The sequence below is a fragment of the Cucurbita moschata genome, unplaced genomic scaffold (assembly GCF_002738365.1).
Source record: "Cucurbita moschata cultivar Rifu unplaced genomic scaffold, Cmos_1.0 Cmo_Scf00027, whole genome shotgun sequence".
Taxonomy (NCBI): domain Eukaryota; kingdom Viridiplantae; phylum Streptophyta; class Magnoliopsida; order Cucurbitales; family Cucurbitaceae; genus Cucurbita; species Cucurbita moschata.
In genome coordinates this window covers 2,982,517-2,996,210 of record NW_019268543.1, presented here as the reverse complement: position 1 = coordinate 2,996,210, position 13,694 = coordinate 2,982,517, and the positions used below count along the sequence as shown (strand labels likewise).

At 38.9% G+C, this 13,694-nt stretch overlaps 2 protein-coding genes across 4 annotated transcripts; both read right to left on the bottom strand.

The window, feature by feature from the left end:
• Nucleotides 1-290: 290 nt before the first annotated feature.
• Nucleotides 291-4,270, bottom strand: LOC111462905 (RNA polymerase sigma factor sigC-like). Its single transcript, XM_023106715.1, has 7 exons — nucleotides 4,005-4,270; nucleotides 3,337-3,506; nucleotides 2,675-3,238; nucleotides 2,372-2,602; nucleotides 2,019-2,159; nucleotides 1,735-1,932; nucleotides 291-1,046 (listed from the first exon to the last, which is right to left on the bottom strand). The coding sequence occupies exons 1-7, from the start codon at nucleotides 4,096-4,098 to the stop codon at nucleotides 768-770; spliced, it is 1,677 nt and encodes a 558-aa protein (XP_022962483.1). The 5' UTR covers nucleotides 4,099-4,270; the 3' UTR covers nucleotides 291-767.
• Nucleotides 4,271-9,566: 5,296 nt separating this feature from the next.
• On the bottom strand, nucleotides 9,567-13,640 carry LOC111462935 (inositol-tetrakisphosphate 1-kinase 3-like). Of its 3 annotated transcripts, XM_023106765.1 has the most exons (11): nucleotides 13,235-13,640; nucleotides 12,640-12,721; nucleotides 12,372-12,404; nucleotides 11,277-11,397; nucleotides 11,090-11,182; nucleotides 10,821-10,940; nucleotides 10,550-10,726; nucleotides 10,370-10,425; nucleotides 10,189-10,273; nucleotides 9,980-10,117; nucleotides 9,567-9,946 (listed from the first exon to the last, which is right to left on the bottom strand). In XM_023106765.1, the coding sequence occupies exons 1-10, from the start codon at nucleotides 13,414-13,416 to the stop codon at nucleotides 10,026-10,028; spliced, it is 1,041 nt and encodes a 346-aa protein (XP_022962533.1). In that variant the 5' UTR covers nucleotides 13,417-13,640; the 3' UTR covers nucleotides 9,567-9,946; nucleotides 9,980-10,025. The 3 variants fall into 3 exon arrangements, with proteins under 3 accessions (XP_022962533.1, XP_022962532.1, XP_022962534.1); XM_023106764.1 differs by having other exon boundaries at nucleotides 9,567-10,117; XM_023106766.1 differs by lacking the exons at nucleotides 12,372-12,404; nucleotides 12,640-12,721; nucleotides 13,235-13,640 and adding an exon at nucleotides 11,596-12,365 and having other exon boundaries at nucleotides 9,567-10,117.
• Nucleotides 13,641-13,694: the final 54 nt, after the last annotated feature.

The following is a 13,694-nucleotide window of genomic DNA, read 5'->3' as shown; positions in this document are numbered from 1 at the left end:
TCGCAAATGAAGACTTAAAAAAAAAACAATCAATTAGAAGTACAAGACGTTTGAATCTCCGACCTTAGAATAAAGAATATACGTTATACGTCTTTGTAGCTTTCCCCTCCATCAAGAAAAGCAGTTGATGACAATAAATTAGAGCATTCAATTCAGAGCAGAGAAAAAAGCATATGCTTTTACCAAAGTTGTAAAACCAAACAGATTTGTCTTCTCAGCTCATTTGTTCCATTTCTTCTAAAGAAAGTAAAGTATTGTATGATCCCTCAAGTTTCTTATCAGCTAAGAAATGCATGAAAAGTCATAAACTTGGTATTAATAAATCTACTATGATCGTCCAGACATCCATCTCTACAACAATGGCATGAGTTGCCCTGTATATGAAATAAAATTTAATACAATGTGGACTCATATGGCTAAAAATGGCTGTAAATATGTATATATGTTTATATATATATGGAAGGTTTGGCCATGCCCAGGTGCACATCTCTATCTACAGCTCAATTCATGCATATGATGGAAGTAAAGATCATATTTTACATCAAAAAACATGAACTATCAACCAGACGAGTCGAGTCGATGTTTCAGTGGTAATGCATCATGTAAGGAACTGTACTAACCGGTGAGAGTCGTCGAGGATTGAGATATGCTTGTTGTAACGAACACTTTGGTAGTATGGCCCGAAAGCGCGATGCCAATCTCTTGGCTTCTTTGGGCTGCTGCAAGTTTTGAAAAGACTGGAGGGAGCTGAAGCTGAAAGATGTATATCAATCCAAATAATGGCTCAAGTTTCTCACCGTCTCTTCATTTTTAAGCTTTGTTGTGGCTTTCCTTTCGATTTTTCGAACCCATTCCTTACTTACGCACAGAAGTTTTCCGATTTCCTCGAGTGACTTTGGTTGGGAATCCATGAGTCCGTATCGCAGCACCAGGACCTGTCTCTCCCTTGATTCCAACACTTCAAGAAGATTAAAGATGTCTTTCTTCATTAGCCTCCGCTTCACAGTGTCTTCTGGGCTCTCTATTGATGTATCTGCTGTCAATTCCTGCACCATAAGAGTCACAATATGTTTAAAGATTATACTATATTAATTTATTGGTAAGTTGTAACATCTATTAGAAGGCCGGGATATTCTAAACTTGCTCTTTTCGAATTAGCTTGTAACAGCTCAAACCCACCGCTAACAGATATTGTCATTTTTGGGTTTTCCTTTCCAGACTTCTCCTCAAAGTTTTAAAACGCGTCTACTAGGGAGAGGTTTCCACACCCTTATAAGGAATGTTTCGTTCCCCTCTCCAACCGATGTGGGATCTCACAATCCACCCGCCTTTAGGGCCAGTGTCCTCGTTGGCACACTGCCTAATATCTAGCTCTAATACCATTTGTAACAGTCCAAGCTCACCGCTAGCCGATATTGTCTTTTTGGGCTTTCTTTTCCAAGCTTCCCTTCAAAATTTTAAAACGCGTCTACTAAGGAGAGATTTCCACACCCTTATAAGAAATGTTTCGTTCACCTCTCCAACCGACGTGGGATCTCACATAGCTCGACTTCACACATTGGCATGGCCAATTCTGAATTCATATATAAGCTTTTGATGAACAAACTTCAGTAAAAGAAAAAGAAAAAGCTCTCAATTAATCAACATAGACAAAATATGCCCAAGAATTGTCAAGAAGTTCAAAGAAAATGGGGAGCTAATGATATCCTAGACGGAAGAGCGAGAGAGTCTTACCATATATTTCATATTTAGTCCATCACCTATCTTCTGATCAACTGAACCCACAACTTTTAAACAGTTGCTAGCAACTCTAACCTTGGCCAAAGGAAGACCAGTAGCCTTGGCTATATCGTCATCCGAATATCTCCTACCACTGTTGTTCAACGCTTTTCGAGCCTTCTGTATTTGATTTATTGCCTTGGTTAATGACCACTACAAAAGAATTATAAGGATGAGTCAGTCATACATGAATATGAAAACTTCATGAAATTAGCCTCCCAGTGAAGAAAGAATCGTACTGGAATTTGAATTCCCCTTGAACTTCGTGCCACGACTCTCGACATTGATTTCCTTATCCAGTATTGAATATAGGTTGAGAATCTAAAACCCCTTTTCGGGTCAAACCTTTCCACACCTTGCAGCACGCCAATGGCTCCTGCCTACGAGTACACGAGAAAATAAACATCAAGATGCATAGCGCCTTGCATTTTTCTTACTATACTTCTATTGAGAAATGTATGTTTCAAGGCAAGGCATCAGTATTCAACATTTGCATTCATGAAAGCAAAAAAGAAAGTGGAGTACGTATGTGTGTGTATATATATAGAAATTCGAAGGACCGAGGTTTCTCGTAGAATAGTAATGAATAGACCTGAACCAAGTCCTCCATTGGTAACCCGGAGCATCGATATTTCTTTGCAAGGAATATAACCAATGAATTCGTGCTCCTTAAGAGCTCATCCTGGCAGAACCAGCCAAATTGTAACTGTTTCTGCAGGTCCTTTATATCAATGCTGGCTGCGTCGGCCCAGCAACTCATGCTTGCTGTTCTTCCGGATTCCTTTTCTGAAGTTTCTCTAATTCTTTCTAAATTTGCAACTACCTGCAATGAAACAGAAGCTTAGCATAAAAAGTATTGGAAGGATGGTTGTGCGAACATCAAACACGAATCAACCTTAACCCCGGTGGACATTTCAGCTTCATTTCGCGCAACAATCGATCTTCTTTTTTTCGAATTAGATGCTTTTTTCCTCGAACTACGGAATTTTTCTTTAGCAGCTCTTGTAGCTAGCGGCCGTGAAGCAACTTTATCAGCATTATCCATTGCTCTCCTTTTTACTGATCTTCTTCCTGCTCTTTTTCCAGAGTAAACTATGATATTGTCGTTCTGGTCATCAGTTTTCTGGTTTACATTATGATCTCCACCAACCTCAATAGGTAAGTCCGACAAATCACGAAAACTTGATGATGCTTTAAGCGTCCTAGATAGACAGGCATTAAAAAACTCCAAAGCTCCAAGTTTTGTTAGTTGCAATACGATATCTCTTTCCAAGCTTAGCATGCCTGATTCAGTAAAAGTTTCCTCCAAAACATCAAGGTTTTCCATTAACATGCCAAAAGGCGACGCCCTGCCAGTAGGCAAGCTCGTACAGGAACAAAAATTGTCCTCTACCTTGGATGGCCCAGAATTTTTCGAACCGTAACGCAAATGACCGAGTGACTTTGCCCCACTGTTTATCTGAAATAACATATAAGATACATCCCATCAAGAACAAGAAACCAAGCGAGGTCAAAGCCTACAAATGGGTGTTGTGAAGTTCATTGCAAATGGCTAACCTCTATCTCTTTCTCTTCCAAATCTAACAGACCATCGGCTAAGGTTTGTGGAGCTTCAGACAAGCAAGTGTATGTTTTCAAGGCTTCTCTAGAGATAGCCTCTCCTTCCTCACAAGTACTGGAGAAGAACGAAAGCCTTCCCGAATTAAAGGAAGCTTCCCTGCCTTTAGCTGTTTTAAAATGTAGAACAGAACAAAAGTTATAATGCATTCCCAACGCCAATAATCATCGTATAACCTTAAAACATGCTAAGAAATTAGGCTTTTCTCAGTCTAATCCAAAGAAATTAAAGATAGGTCGAATATTCACACTTCATAACCATTCCAGGAGAAATTTAAGAGCCTAACAATCTCCAAAAGACCCAAAACAAGTTCACATTCAGGAAATGTAACAGATATATATATATAATTATAATCATTCAGGAGCAAGAACACAAAATTCCCGAGAAATCCCAGAAACGTTCCTTATTCAAATGATCGAGATAATCGGAAAACAATTCAAAATGCCACACAAAATCGATAACAAGTAGAACAATGGCAGATTAAAAACAAGAAAACCGAACAAAGAGCAAGCGGGAACCCACGGAATTTCAGAAACAAATTAAAAACCCAGATATGAATCGAGATTGTTCATGATTCAGCATCTTAGTTCAGAGAGAAAGAACTAACAGGCATAGGGAGAGAGCTTGGAAGGGGAGGCCCGGCGGGAATGAGTCTGAATTTGGAAAGCCCACTTGAGATTTGGGCGGAAACTCGTTCCCATCGTGGAAATCGGAGGCAGGGAGAGGGAGAAGATTGGTGATGAAGAAGTAATTACTCATGCAATCTGATGAGTGAAAATGTGGACGTGGAAACTGCAAATTCTCTACCACCAATTCTAAATCTCCTTCTTCTAAGAATTTGGGGGAAAAAAAATCAACAACATTTCTTTTTCCACCAAATAAAAGTTCAAAAATATCTCCTCCCCGACGACGAACTTCAAATGGATACTCCTTCACGGGTCGGGTCCGGAACCCCATTAACGCATCCTTTTTAATCATTGTGGCTTTCAATATCTTAGTTCTTCAATTTTGAAATTGATTAAATTTTAGCTTCAATTTAGCATTGATTATTAGTTTATCAATGACTATTCCAAAAAACATATATATATTATTATCCGTAATGCTTTACAAAATATATTTTTTACATGATAATTATTATTATTTAATCAATTTAAGTAAATATAAAAAATTCAAATTAAAAATAGACATTTAATTCTCATTATTTTCCATCTTTTTAACTTTTATATCCTATATTAATTTATGTGCCGTACCATTTCTACCCCTCGTAAGTGTGATACATCTGAAAATATTATTACTCAACGAAACAATACAAAATTGAAATAGAATTGGAATCGAAGGTTCCATATTCATTGATATTCACAACCTCTAAATAAGGATACAAGAAACGAACTAATACCTACAAATAATAAAATATAAACTGACTAAATCTCGAGAATAAAATATATTACAAATCATCAAATCATAAAAAAAAAAATATTAACCGATTACGCATTCTTGACTAATTCAAACTAGCAATAAGTTGCACTAAATTTTGACCACTGAGTTCATGAGTTTTCAAGTTCAATCGAGATTTTGTAGTTTCGATATACTGAAATACTTCTTGATATTATTTGTTGTCCACGTATACATGCGTGCAACTCATTTAATTTATTTTTATAAATTTCAACCTATTCATTATTTACTCAGTTGTGTCATCACTCATCCGTGTCGATAAGAACGACAACCAAAAAAAGCACCGCAAATGTTGTTGGAGAATTTAGTTGTGTAAGAATGTATGTCATTCAATATGGGTTCGAGTTTGATAATCAATATTTAGATGTGAAAAGAAACTCGACTTTTATCAACCATTTAACCATAATTCTAAAGAAGCGTTGTAGTTTAAAAACACATGTTCAAACGGACATAGAATGGTCGGGCTCCATTTTTCGAGTCCCAAATCTGCACGGTTCACTCTACCTTTGAAAACTCCTTTTCCATTTGTTCTAATTTCATAAATCAAAAACAAAAACAAAACCCTTTTTTACCGGTTATTTTTGAGTTATTTCGTAAGCAGCTAATGGCTATAAACCAAAACGAATGGGAAAAAAAGATAGCACACCATGAGCGGCTTATTGTTATTTCTCGAACTTAGGAATAAAGTGTTCGTTTTGAAACTTTAAGAACAAAATAGATACTAACCCTGAACTTTACGAGCTAGAAGTGTATTTTGCCCTTTAAAAAATTTAGAAAAAAAAAAAAAGACGATAAAGGGTCTTTTGAGATCAGATTGAGGATAGGAACAAAGATTACAATCCACATCCTCATCCTCAGTTTCTGAAACAAAAATGGAAAAATTCCCCGTCCACCCTTGCCTCAACCCTTGCTCAAATGATTGATACCTCTACCTGTTTGATCGGTTACATATTTATGTCTTAAAACACGTCTATTAGGAAGAAGTTTCTCATCTTTATAAAGAATGTTTCGTTTCCCTATCCAACCAATATGAGATCTCATAACCCGCCTCTTAGAAGTCTAACGTCCTCGTTAACACACGGTCCAGTGTCTAGCTCTACTCAAGTTTTGTAACGTGAATGCCAAAAAAAAAAAAAAAAACAGGTTGGTCGTGACATTCGTGTGTAATAATAATCGAACTGATATAGACAAAAGCAAAGGAAAGGGGCCAAAGAATATGGCGTGTAGAAATGGAACTGCCAAAGATTGTATGCATTAAAAGAGAAGGAAAGGGAAATGGGAGACAAAATGAAGGGAAAACCAAAAGGCATTCACAACGTTGGCTCATCAAACGAGGCTCATGTCCTTCCCCTTTCTTCCTTGCCTTATTGCTTGTACTACCCTTTGCCTTTTATCTTCGTAGAAACCGAGTGTAACGACCCGTTTTTCGAGCGATACGAGCCTTATTTGGTGACGTAGAAATAACAAAAAGATGAGTAAAATTTAAAATATTTAAACACGGAATGCAATTTGAAATTTAATTAAAATAGCGATAAAAAAAATATGAAATACAAACTCGAATAAGTGCCTCCACCTCGACCGCTACGGTAGACTCTGTTGGATGATGGAAGTCCCACATCGACTAATTTAGGGTGTGTTCATGGATTTATAAGTGAGGAATACTAACTCCACTGGTATGAGGCCTTTTGGGGAAGCCCAAAGCAAAGCCATGAGAGCTTATGCTCAAAGTGGACAATATCATACCATTGTGCTCAAAGTGGACAATATCATACCATTGTGGAGAGTCGTGTTCGTCTAACAAACTCCACTTGAAAAGAAAGTTGAAGTAGCAGGAATAAGTGTATAAATCTCGTAGGGTCATGCATGTCAAGTCTCAACCAACTCTAAAATGCAACTGTGTACCCCTACCGCTCGTAGCAACTAACAAATTTCCTAATAGTCCTCACAGGACACAAATCATACATCATAAAACCATATGTCAATTCTATGGTTATCCAGACCCCTAATCATCTCTTTATAACCACATACATCATAAACATATAAAAGAGAGACATAGCATAACAATTTAAACATAGATACCCATTCAACGTGTATCATCTCAACTCATTCTATACTTCATATCATAACTCAACCGTTCATTTCTCGATAAACATGCACCATAACGTTTAACGTGCCGTGCCGAGAGAGAGAAGAGAGAGAGTTAAAAAGTAAAAATGATGGGTCAATTTGAATTATAGAGTGGCCACTCAATCTCTGCTGACTGCAGCTGATACTCTTTTGGTTTGGTACACTAATATTATTCAGGATTCACCTTCCTTCTTCCCTCTCTGCTTACCTTTTCTCTGCCACCAAAATTCCCTTTCCTCTGTTCTTATTTAAGCACTTCTTCTTCTTCTTCTTCTTCTTCTTCTTCTCCTTCAACACCCATTACCCATTGTTCTAAACTGAAAACATGGGCACCACCATCACCCTGCAAAGCAAACAAGCCTCAATTTACTTGCTATTCCTCTCTGTTTCCATCTTCATTCATCTCACATCCATGGCTCAAGGTAACCCACATTCATTCCTTCATTCATTCTATTCAATTCTCTCCTTGAACAGATGATTGAGGTTTGGCTGCATGCAGGGTTGGTGGAGGGGCAGATGGTGAGGAGTAGCCAAATAGGGTCACGGCCGCCGAGCTGCAGGGGAAGGTGCAAGGCGTGTGGAGGGCGTTGTGAGGCGGTGCAAGTACCAGTGGCGGCGCTGCGTGATTCTTCTTCACATCAGAATCAAAGAAAAAGAAGAACAACCCATTTCTCTGCTCTGTCTAGTGAAGATGAGACCTCTAATTACAAGCCGATCAGCTGGAAATGCAAATGTGGGAATTTCATCTTCAACCCATGAATTTTGTTCTTCCATTTTTTGTGGTTCTTTGAATAAGGATACTAATAATTGCTTGTAAAAATCAAAATCCTTGGTTCTTCTTCTCTGTTGTTGATGGGAATGCTTGAATTTCTGTGTTTTTTTTTACCAAGAGGGGAAGATTTGGGGTTAAAAAGGGGTGATTTTAATGGGATTTTGGAAGTGTTTGAGAAGAGAGAGAGGGGGAGTTATTGTGTTTATGACAGTGATGATGTGGGGGAGGTGAAGATGGTGCAGAGGGAAATGAGGAAGGCAGTGTGGTGTCAGGTGAAATTCAGACAGCTCTGGGTTTCGTATATTACAAGATTTCTGAATCTGTCGATACAATTTCATGGCTGTCTGCTATGGTAAACCCAACAAATCCAATCCCTTTTCCCTTCTCCCTCTGTTGCAGTTCTTCTCTTGTGCTGTTCACCTCTCTTGTTCTTCTGATTCAATAGGGCCGAATAAATAACTAATAAGATTTTCAGCCCATAAAGTCGGGTGTCTAATACCATTTGTAACAGTCCAAACCCACAATCCACCCTCTTACTGTAACAGCTCAAGGCGAGCCGATATTGTCATTTTTAGGTTTTTTTTTTTTCCTTTTTGGTTTTTTCTCTCTTATAAAAGAATGTTTCGTTTTCCTCCCCGATCTTCATAATCCACCCCCCCTTTAGGCCCAGTGTCTTTGCGACGCTAGCACTCGTTCCAAATTCTCTTCTCCAATCGATGTGTGATCTCACAATCCACCCCCTTTAGGGTTCAGTGTCTTCATTGGCACTCTTCCTCGTTCTCTTTTGTTTCAATCTCCTCTCCAACCAATGTGAGATCTTCATAATCCACCCTCCTTTAGGCCTAGCGTCTTCGCGACGCTGGCACTCGTTCCTCGTTCTCTTTTCCAATCGATGCGGGATCTCACAATCCACTTCCCTTCAGAGTCCAGCATCTTCACTGGCACTCGTTCCTCGTTCTCTTTTGTTTCAATCTCCTCCCCAATCAATGTGAAATCTTCGTAATCCACCCCCCTCTAGGCCCAACGTCTTTGCGACGCTGGCACTCGTTCATCGTTCTCTTCTCCAATCAATGTGGGATCTCACAATCCACCCTCCTTCAAGGTCCAGCGTCTTCGCTGGCACTCGTTCCTCGTTCTCTTTCGTTTCATTCTCCTCCTCAACCAATGTGGGATCTCATAATTCACCTTCCTTTAGGTCAAGCATCTTCGCAACACTGGCACCCATTCCCTCTCCAATTGATATGGGATCTCACAGTCCACTCCCCTTCAAGGTCCAGCGTCCTCGCTGACACTCGTTCCTGTTCTCTTTTCCCAACCGATGTGGGATCTCACAATCCACCCAACTTTAGGATTCAGCGTCCTCGCTCACACTCGTTCCTCGTTCTCTTTCCCAACTGATTTGAGATCTCACAATCCACTCCCTTTAGGATCCAGTTCCTCGTTCTCTTTTCCAACTGATTTGAGATCTCACAATCCACTCTCTTTAGGATCCAGCGTCATCGCTGACACTCATTCTCCTCTTCCATCGATATGGGATTTCACAACCCACCCCCTTTGAGGGCCAACACAACCCACCCCTTTGAGGCCCAACGTCCTTGCTGGCACTCCTTCGTTTCTCCAATTGTGTGAGATCTCATAGACAATTTGTTTATCAGGCTCATTTCTAAGTAATGCCTGTAATATGAAGTTCATGGAACTTCATATTATCTGGTGGAGGGGATCTTGTCTAGAACCCATTCAATTCTGAACCATTCACAATCACCTATATGCAAGAACCTTGCATTACTATTATTGAAATAAGATTTCGATAACCACTTGATGGGAAGAAAGATGTTATAACTTATAAACGTTAATTAGTTCCAAAACAAAATTTACATTCCATCCTTGACACTAATCCATTATTTACCCCAGAAATATTTACAGTCATTCTACCAAAACTCCCAACAAAAGCAGCAGCAGGGACCCCAGAGGAAATTAGTTCAAATTTGAGTTAATTGATGCAAGTAAAAAAAGGCATATTTTCACACACCTTCCAAACTGCAAACTCGTCAACTTTGTGAGCGAGCATAACACATTAGATAATGGCTAAAAACCAAAGGGCAGAGATTTAGGTAATCAATTTCGCACGAATGCACCGACTACACCTCTCCCATCCTTCAGCCAAGTAAAGATTGTACGAGTTCCTCGAATGGCCCTTGCGCGTTTATTCTGGAGATTTGATTGATATAATCTGGGAAGTACTGAACATGAATGACCGTATGAGTATCAAAGAATGTCTTAGTAAGTTGTTCTCTTCTTGTACTTGCTTTGCACCAGGCCCAACAGGAAATCTGTGAATATGTGTTCATATTCCGGCATTTTCCCATACCCTACAACGAGAACAAGTTTTGATATCAATGATGCAAAATAGGTATCACGTTCATAGAAGATAAACACTCACCAGGGAAGTAGTTGATATCAATGACATAATATTGATCTCTAGTTCCATACTCTCGAATAATGTCGAGGTTGAATAAACGAAGCCCCTGCACAGATAGCATGACCATATGAACACAATCTACTTTTCCCAACAACACATGATTTGCCCCAAGAAAGATGAGGAAACTGAGCAAAATCCCTACCAGTCTACGCCTGAGTTCCTTTGCTAGTCTCTCTAATAGAGGTCGAGGAGGAAGTTCTGCAGGGGAAAAGTATATACCAAGTTTAAAAATGTTTCCAAGTCCTATCACATCTTAAACCTTTCCTCTAAATTATGGACACAATGACCGATCATGAACAAGTTTTAAAATTTGATGACTAACCAGCAACATGAGGATCAAGATCAGCATCATCAGCAGATGCTGCAGCATGAGAAACTCTTGGGAATCGGTAGATGCCAGCATTTTTCAATACCTCCCTCATGCTGACATTTGGTAAAGAAAATCGTCTGACCACTTTTATAGCTTCACCGACGATGAAGACCTTAAACATGACGCCTCCTGGCACGATGAGTAACAGCAATTCAGAAATAAAATTCACGACTCGAATTATGATGTAACATGGAATAAAGGGAAGTAGGTTAGAATTACTCACCATGGTTGACAAACTCCTGGAGAACAAGAGGAGGCTCAAGCTTTTGGAGGGAGTACTTATCATAAGCTAAAGATAATTGATGGGACTTTTCACTTCCATCAGCAACCAACGGTTTAGCAACTGATGCCAATATGAGACAAAGAATGTAAAGATGAAGCGTAAAAATAAGAGATCAATAATACGGACATATCTAACAAAAATCACTCCCCTAGATTGCCTAAAAGATGACGCCAACGACATAGGGATCAGTATCGCCTAGATATACATACCAAGAGGAAGATTTAGCCCGACCTCCACCACTCCATCAGAAATGGTTGATGCATCTTTCTTTATGACTAATTGTTTTGGAACATCTACTCTACCTGCACAGCAGAAAGGTCCCTTCACATTCAGTAAATGTCAGAGAGTAATACCCATATATACGGCGCTCAAGCAACACATATTTCCAATATTTACCATAGGATTCAGATAATTGCATGTCAGCAACAGCCTGGAGCATAGACTGGCGACTGTGTAAATGCTGTATTGCATCCGGAGGATCTAGAACGGTCACTTCTGGGTGTGTTTGCCTGTATTCCTACGAACATATGCAAAGAGGGTAAGAAAAAATTGGAGTTTATGAATTTGGAAATGTTTTGGACATATTTTATGAAACAGTTCTTTTTTAATACAAATGTTTCCGACATATATATGGTCCATCATGGCCAAATGAGCTCCAGTTACGGTTAGGAAGCCAGAAAAAAAAAAGATAAATAATAATAATGATTCAGCTTACAAAATGAAAAGATTAGGGTAGTTCTTCCATTCCTTTCATACATCTGCAAAAACATACTGAATCTTCTAATGACATGATACGTAGTAATTAACAACTGATGTTCAAGGGAGGAATGGTCCACGAGAGCAGGAAAACACAACAAAATCGTTCTAAATAATGTAGAATACAATTAAAAGCTAAATCTCATATGATTTCTAACCCGACCTCAAAGAATCAATTGAAAAATGACATTATTTTTCAAAAGAAAAAAGAAACTCATTATCTACGATCCACAATCGGTTATGGGCATGGGTCTTCTGTAAGTGGAGGTAGACGGTGTATGTGGACCTATTTTGAATAATTGCAAGGCTGAAATAGAGAGAATCTTAATATCTGTGAGTTGAAGTAGACTAAATTGAAAATTTGGAGGTTCCATCTTCATCAGTTTAGTCATGGAAGATCATCTCCTAAAATAAAGGCAACTAAAAATAAAAATGTAAGTGGAGTCTTACAACCATTTCTATATCAATGGAGCCATGACTCTATCATGAAAGATCATGATTCACAACATACGAGAACCAGTCTGCACATTACGCCAGATGTGATAAGCTTTACATATCAAAACTAGTCAGTCGATTAGCCAATGTCAGTGACCATTCAACTCGAACAAAGTGAATAGATGTCGCATTGCCGACAAGTTCGGCATACAATATTACATTCAACAAGGTTTAAATGCAATATAAACACAATTAAAACAGTCAAACTGAAACTACATCGAAAGTCAATAGAGAACCAACCTCGAGAATCTGACGCCACTCTTTTCCTGACAACTGCGTGTAAGAAAAACAAGCACAGAAATAAGTGCTGTGACAAAGAGTTGAAGACCCATAAGCACCGGACAAAACCTACTACAGACAACTGGGCCCCAGGAAATGGTCAAAAGTTTATAAGTTGAAGAAGGTTTATGAATTGTCTTAGAAAGACATATATGGTCCTCTTCCCAAAATCATAAGGTTTATTTCCAGGAAATTCTACCATGGAGGAAAGTTCCAAAGAATGACTAACCTTGTGTAGAACAATGTCAAAAGGACCCTGATCCGACAGAGGTCTGTTTTGATCAATTGCAACGAACAATATACCCTTGTTCCTGCATTTGCCAGCGCAGATTATAAGATAAAAGTAACAATAACTCAATAAACATCGTGATGGGAGACAAATGATAGCGTAATCGATCGAATCCATTTCTTTTTTTTATAAAACATATCTTAGAATTTTATTTTCAGGTCCCAATCTTAATTGCAGCCTAAGAATCCACAGAAAATAAAAAAATGCAAGTTGATTTATAATATCGTTCTCGATTGCGAAATCTTTGGAACCTTCTGATCTTTGGAACAATCTTAATTGCAGGCAAAGGAAAACGACGTAAGTGGCTCTGGAATATTCCTCGGTGAAACAGCAGCCGGAAAAAACGATTCATACATTCCTAAAATAAGAAGAAGAAGAAAAGGAAAAAACGAACAGCCCCTCCGCAGAAATCAAAATCAAAATCGCATCGCATTCCAAGGTTTCAAAACAAAAACAACGCAAGAATAAACGATCAAACCAAACCAAATCAAAACCAAACAAAACAAAAAAAAACACGGCGGAGTCTGGATTATACCTAGCCAATCCTTCAAGCTTAGGCTTCATAAAACTCTTGGTCTTCTTGGAGGTAAGAGCATAGCCAACAACAACCACCTTCCTCTGATGCGCATTCGAATACCTAGACTGGAGCGACACCGTTTCCTCCATTTCAGACACGTCTTCGTCGGCGGTGTAAGGCAAATCCTCCTTCAACCTCATAATCTCCTCCTCCAATAATTTCACCGCCTGCAAATCGAACCACAAGAGGACCAAACAAAAACAGAAAATACCGCAGAAAATGCAGGGGATGGATTAAGGAGCTGCAGAATAATTCCAATGGCGGTAGAAAAGAGAGAGAAAAAAGAGCGAGAGAGAAAACGAAACGTCACGAGTAGCAGAGAAGGAGGTAAGGCCGGAACCGGAGATGAGTTATTTTTGCACAGATTTCGGGTAGGAGTTTCACAATATATATAGACAAAAAAAAAAAAAAAAAAAAA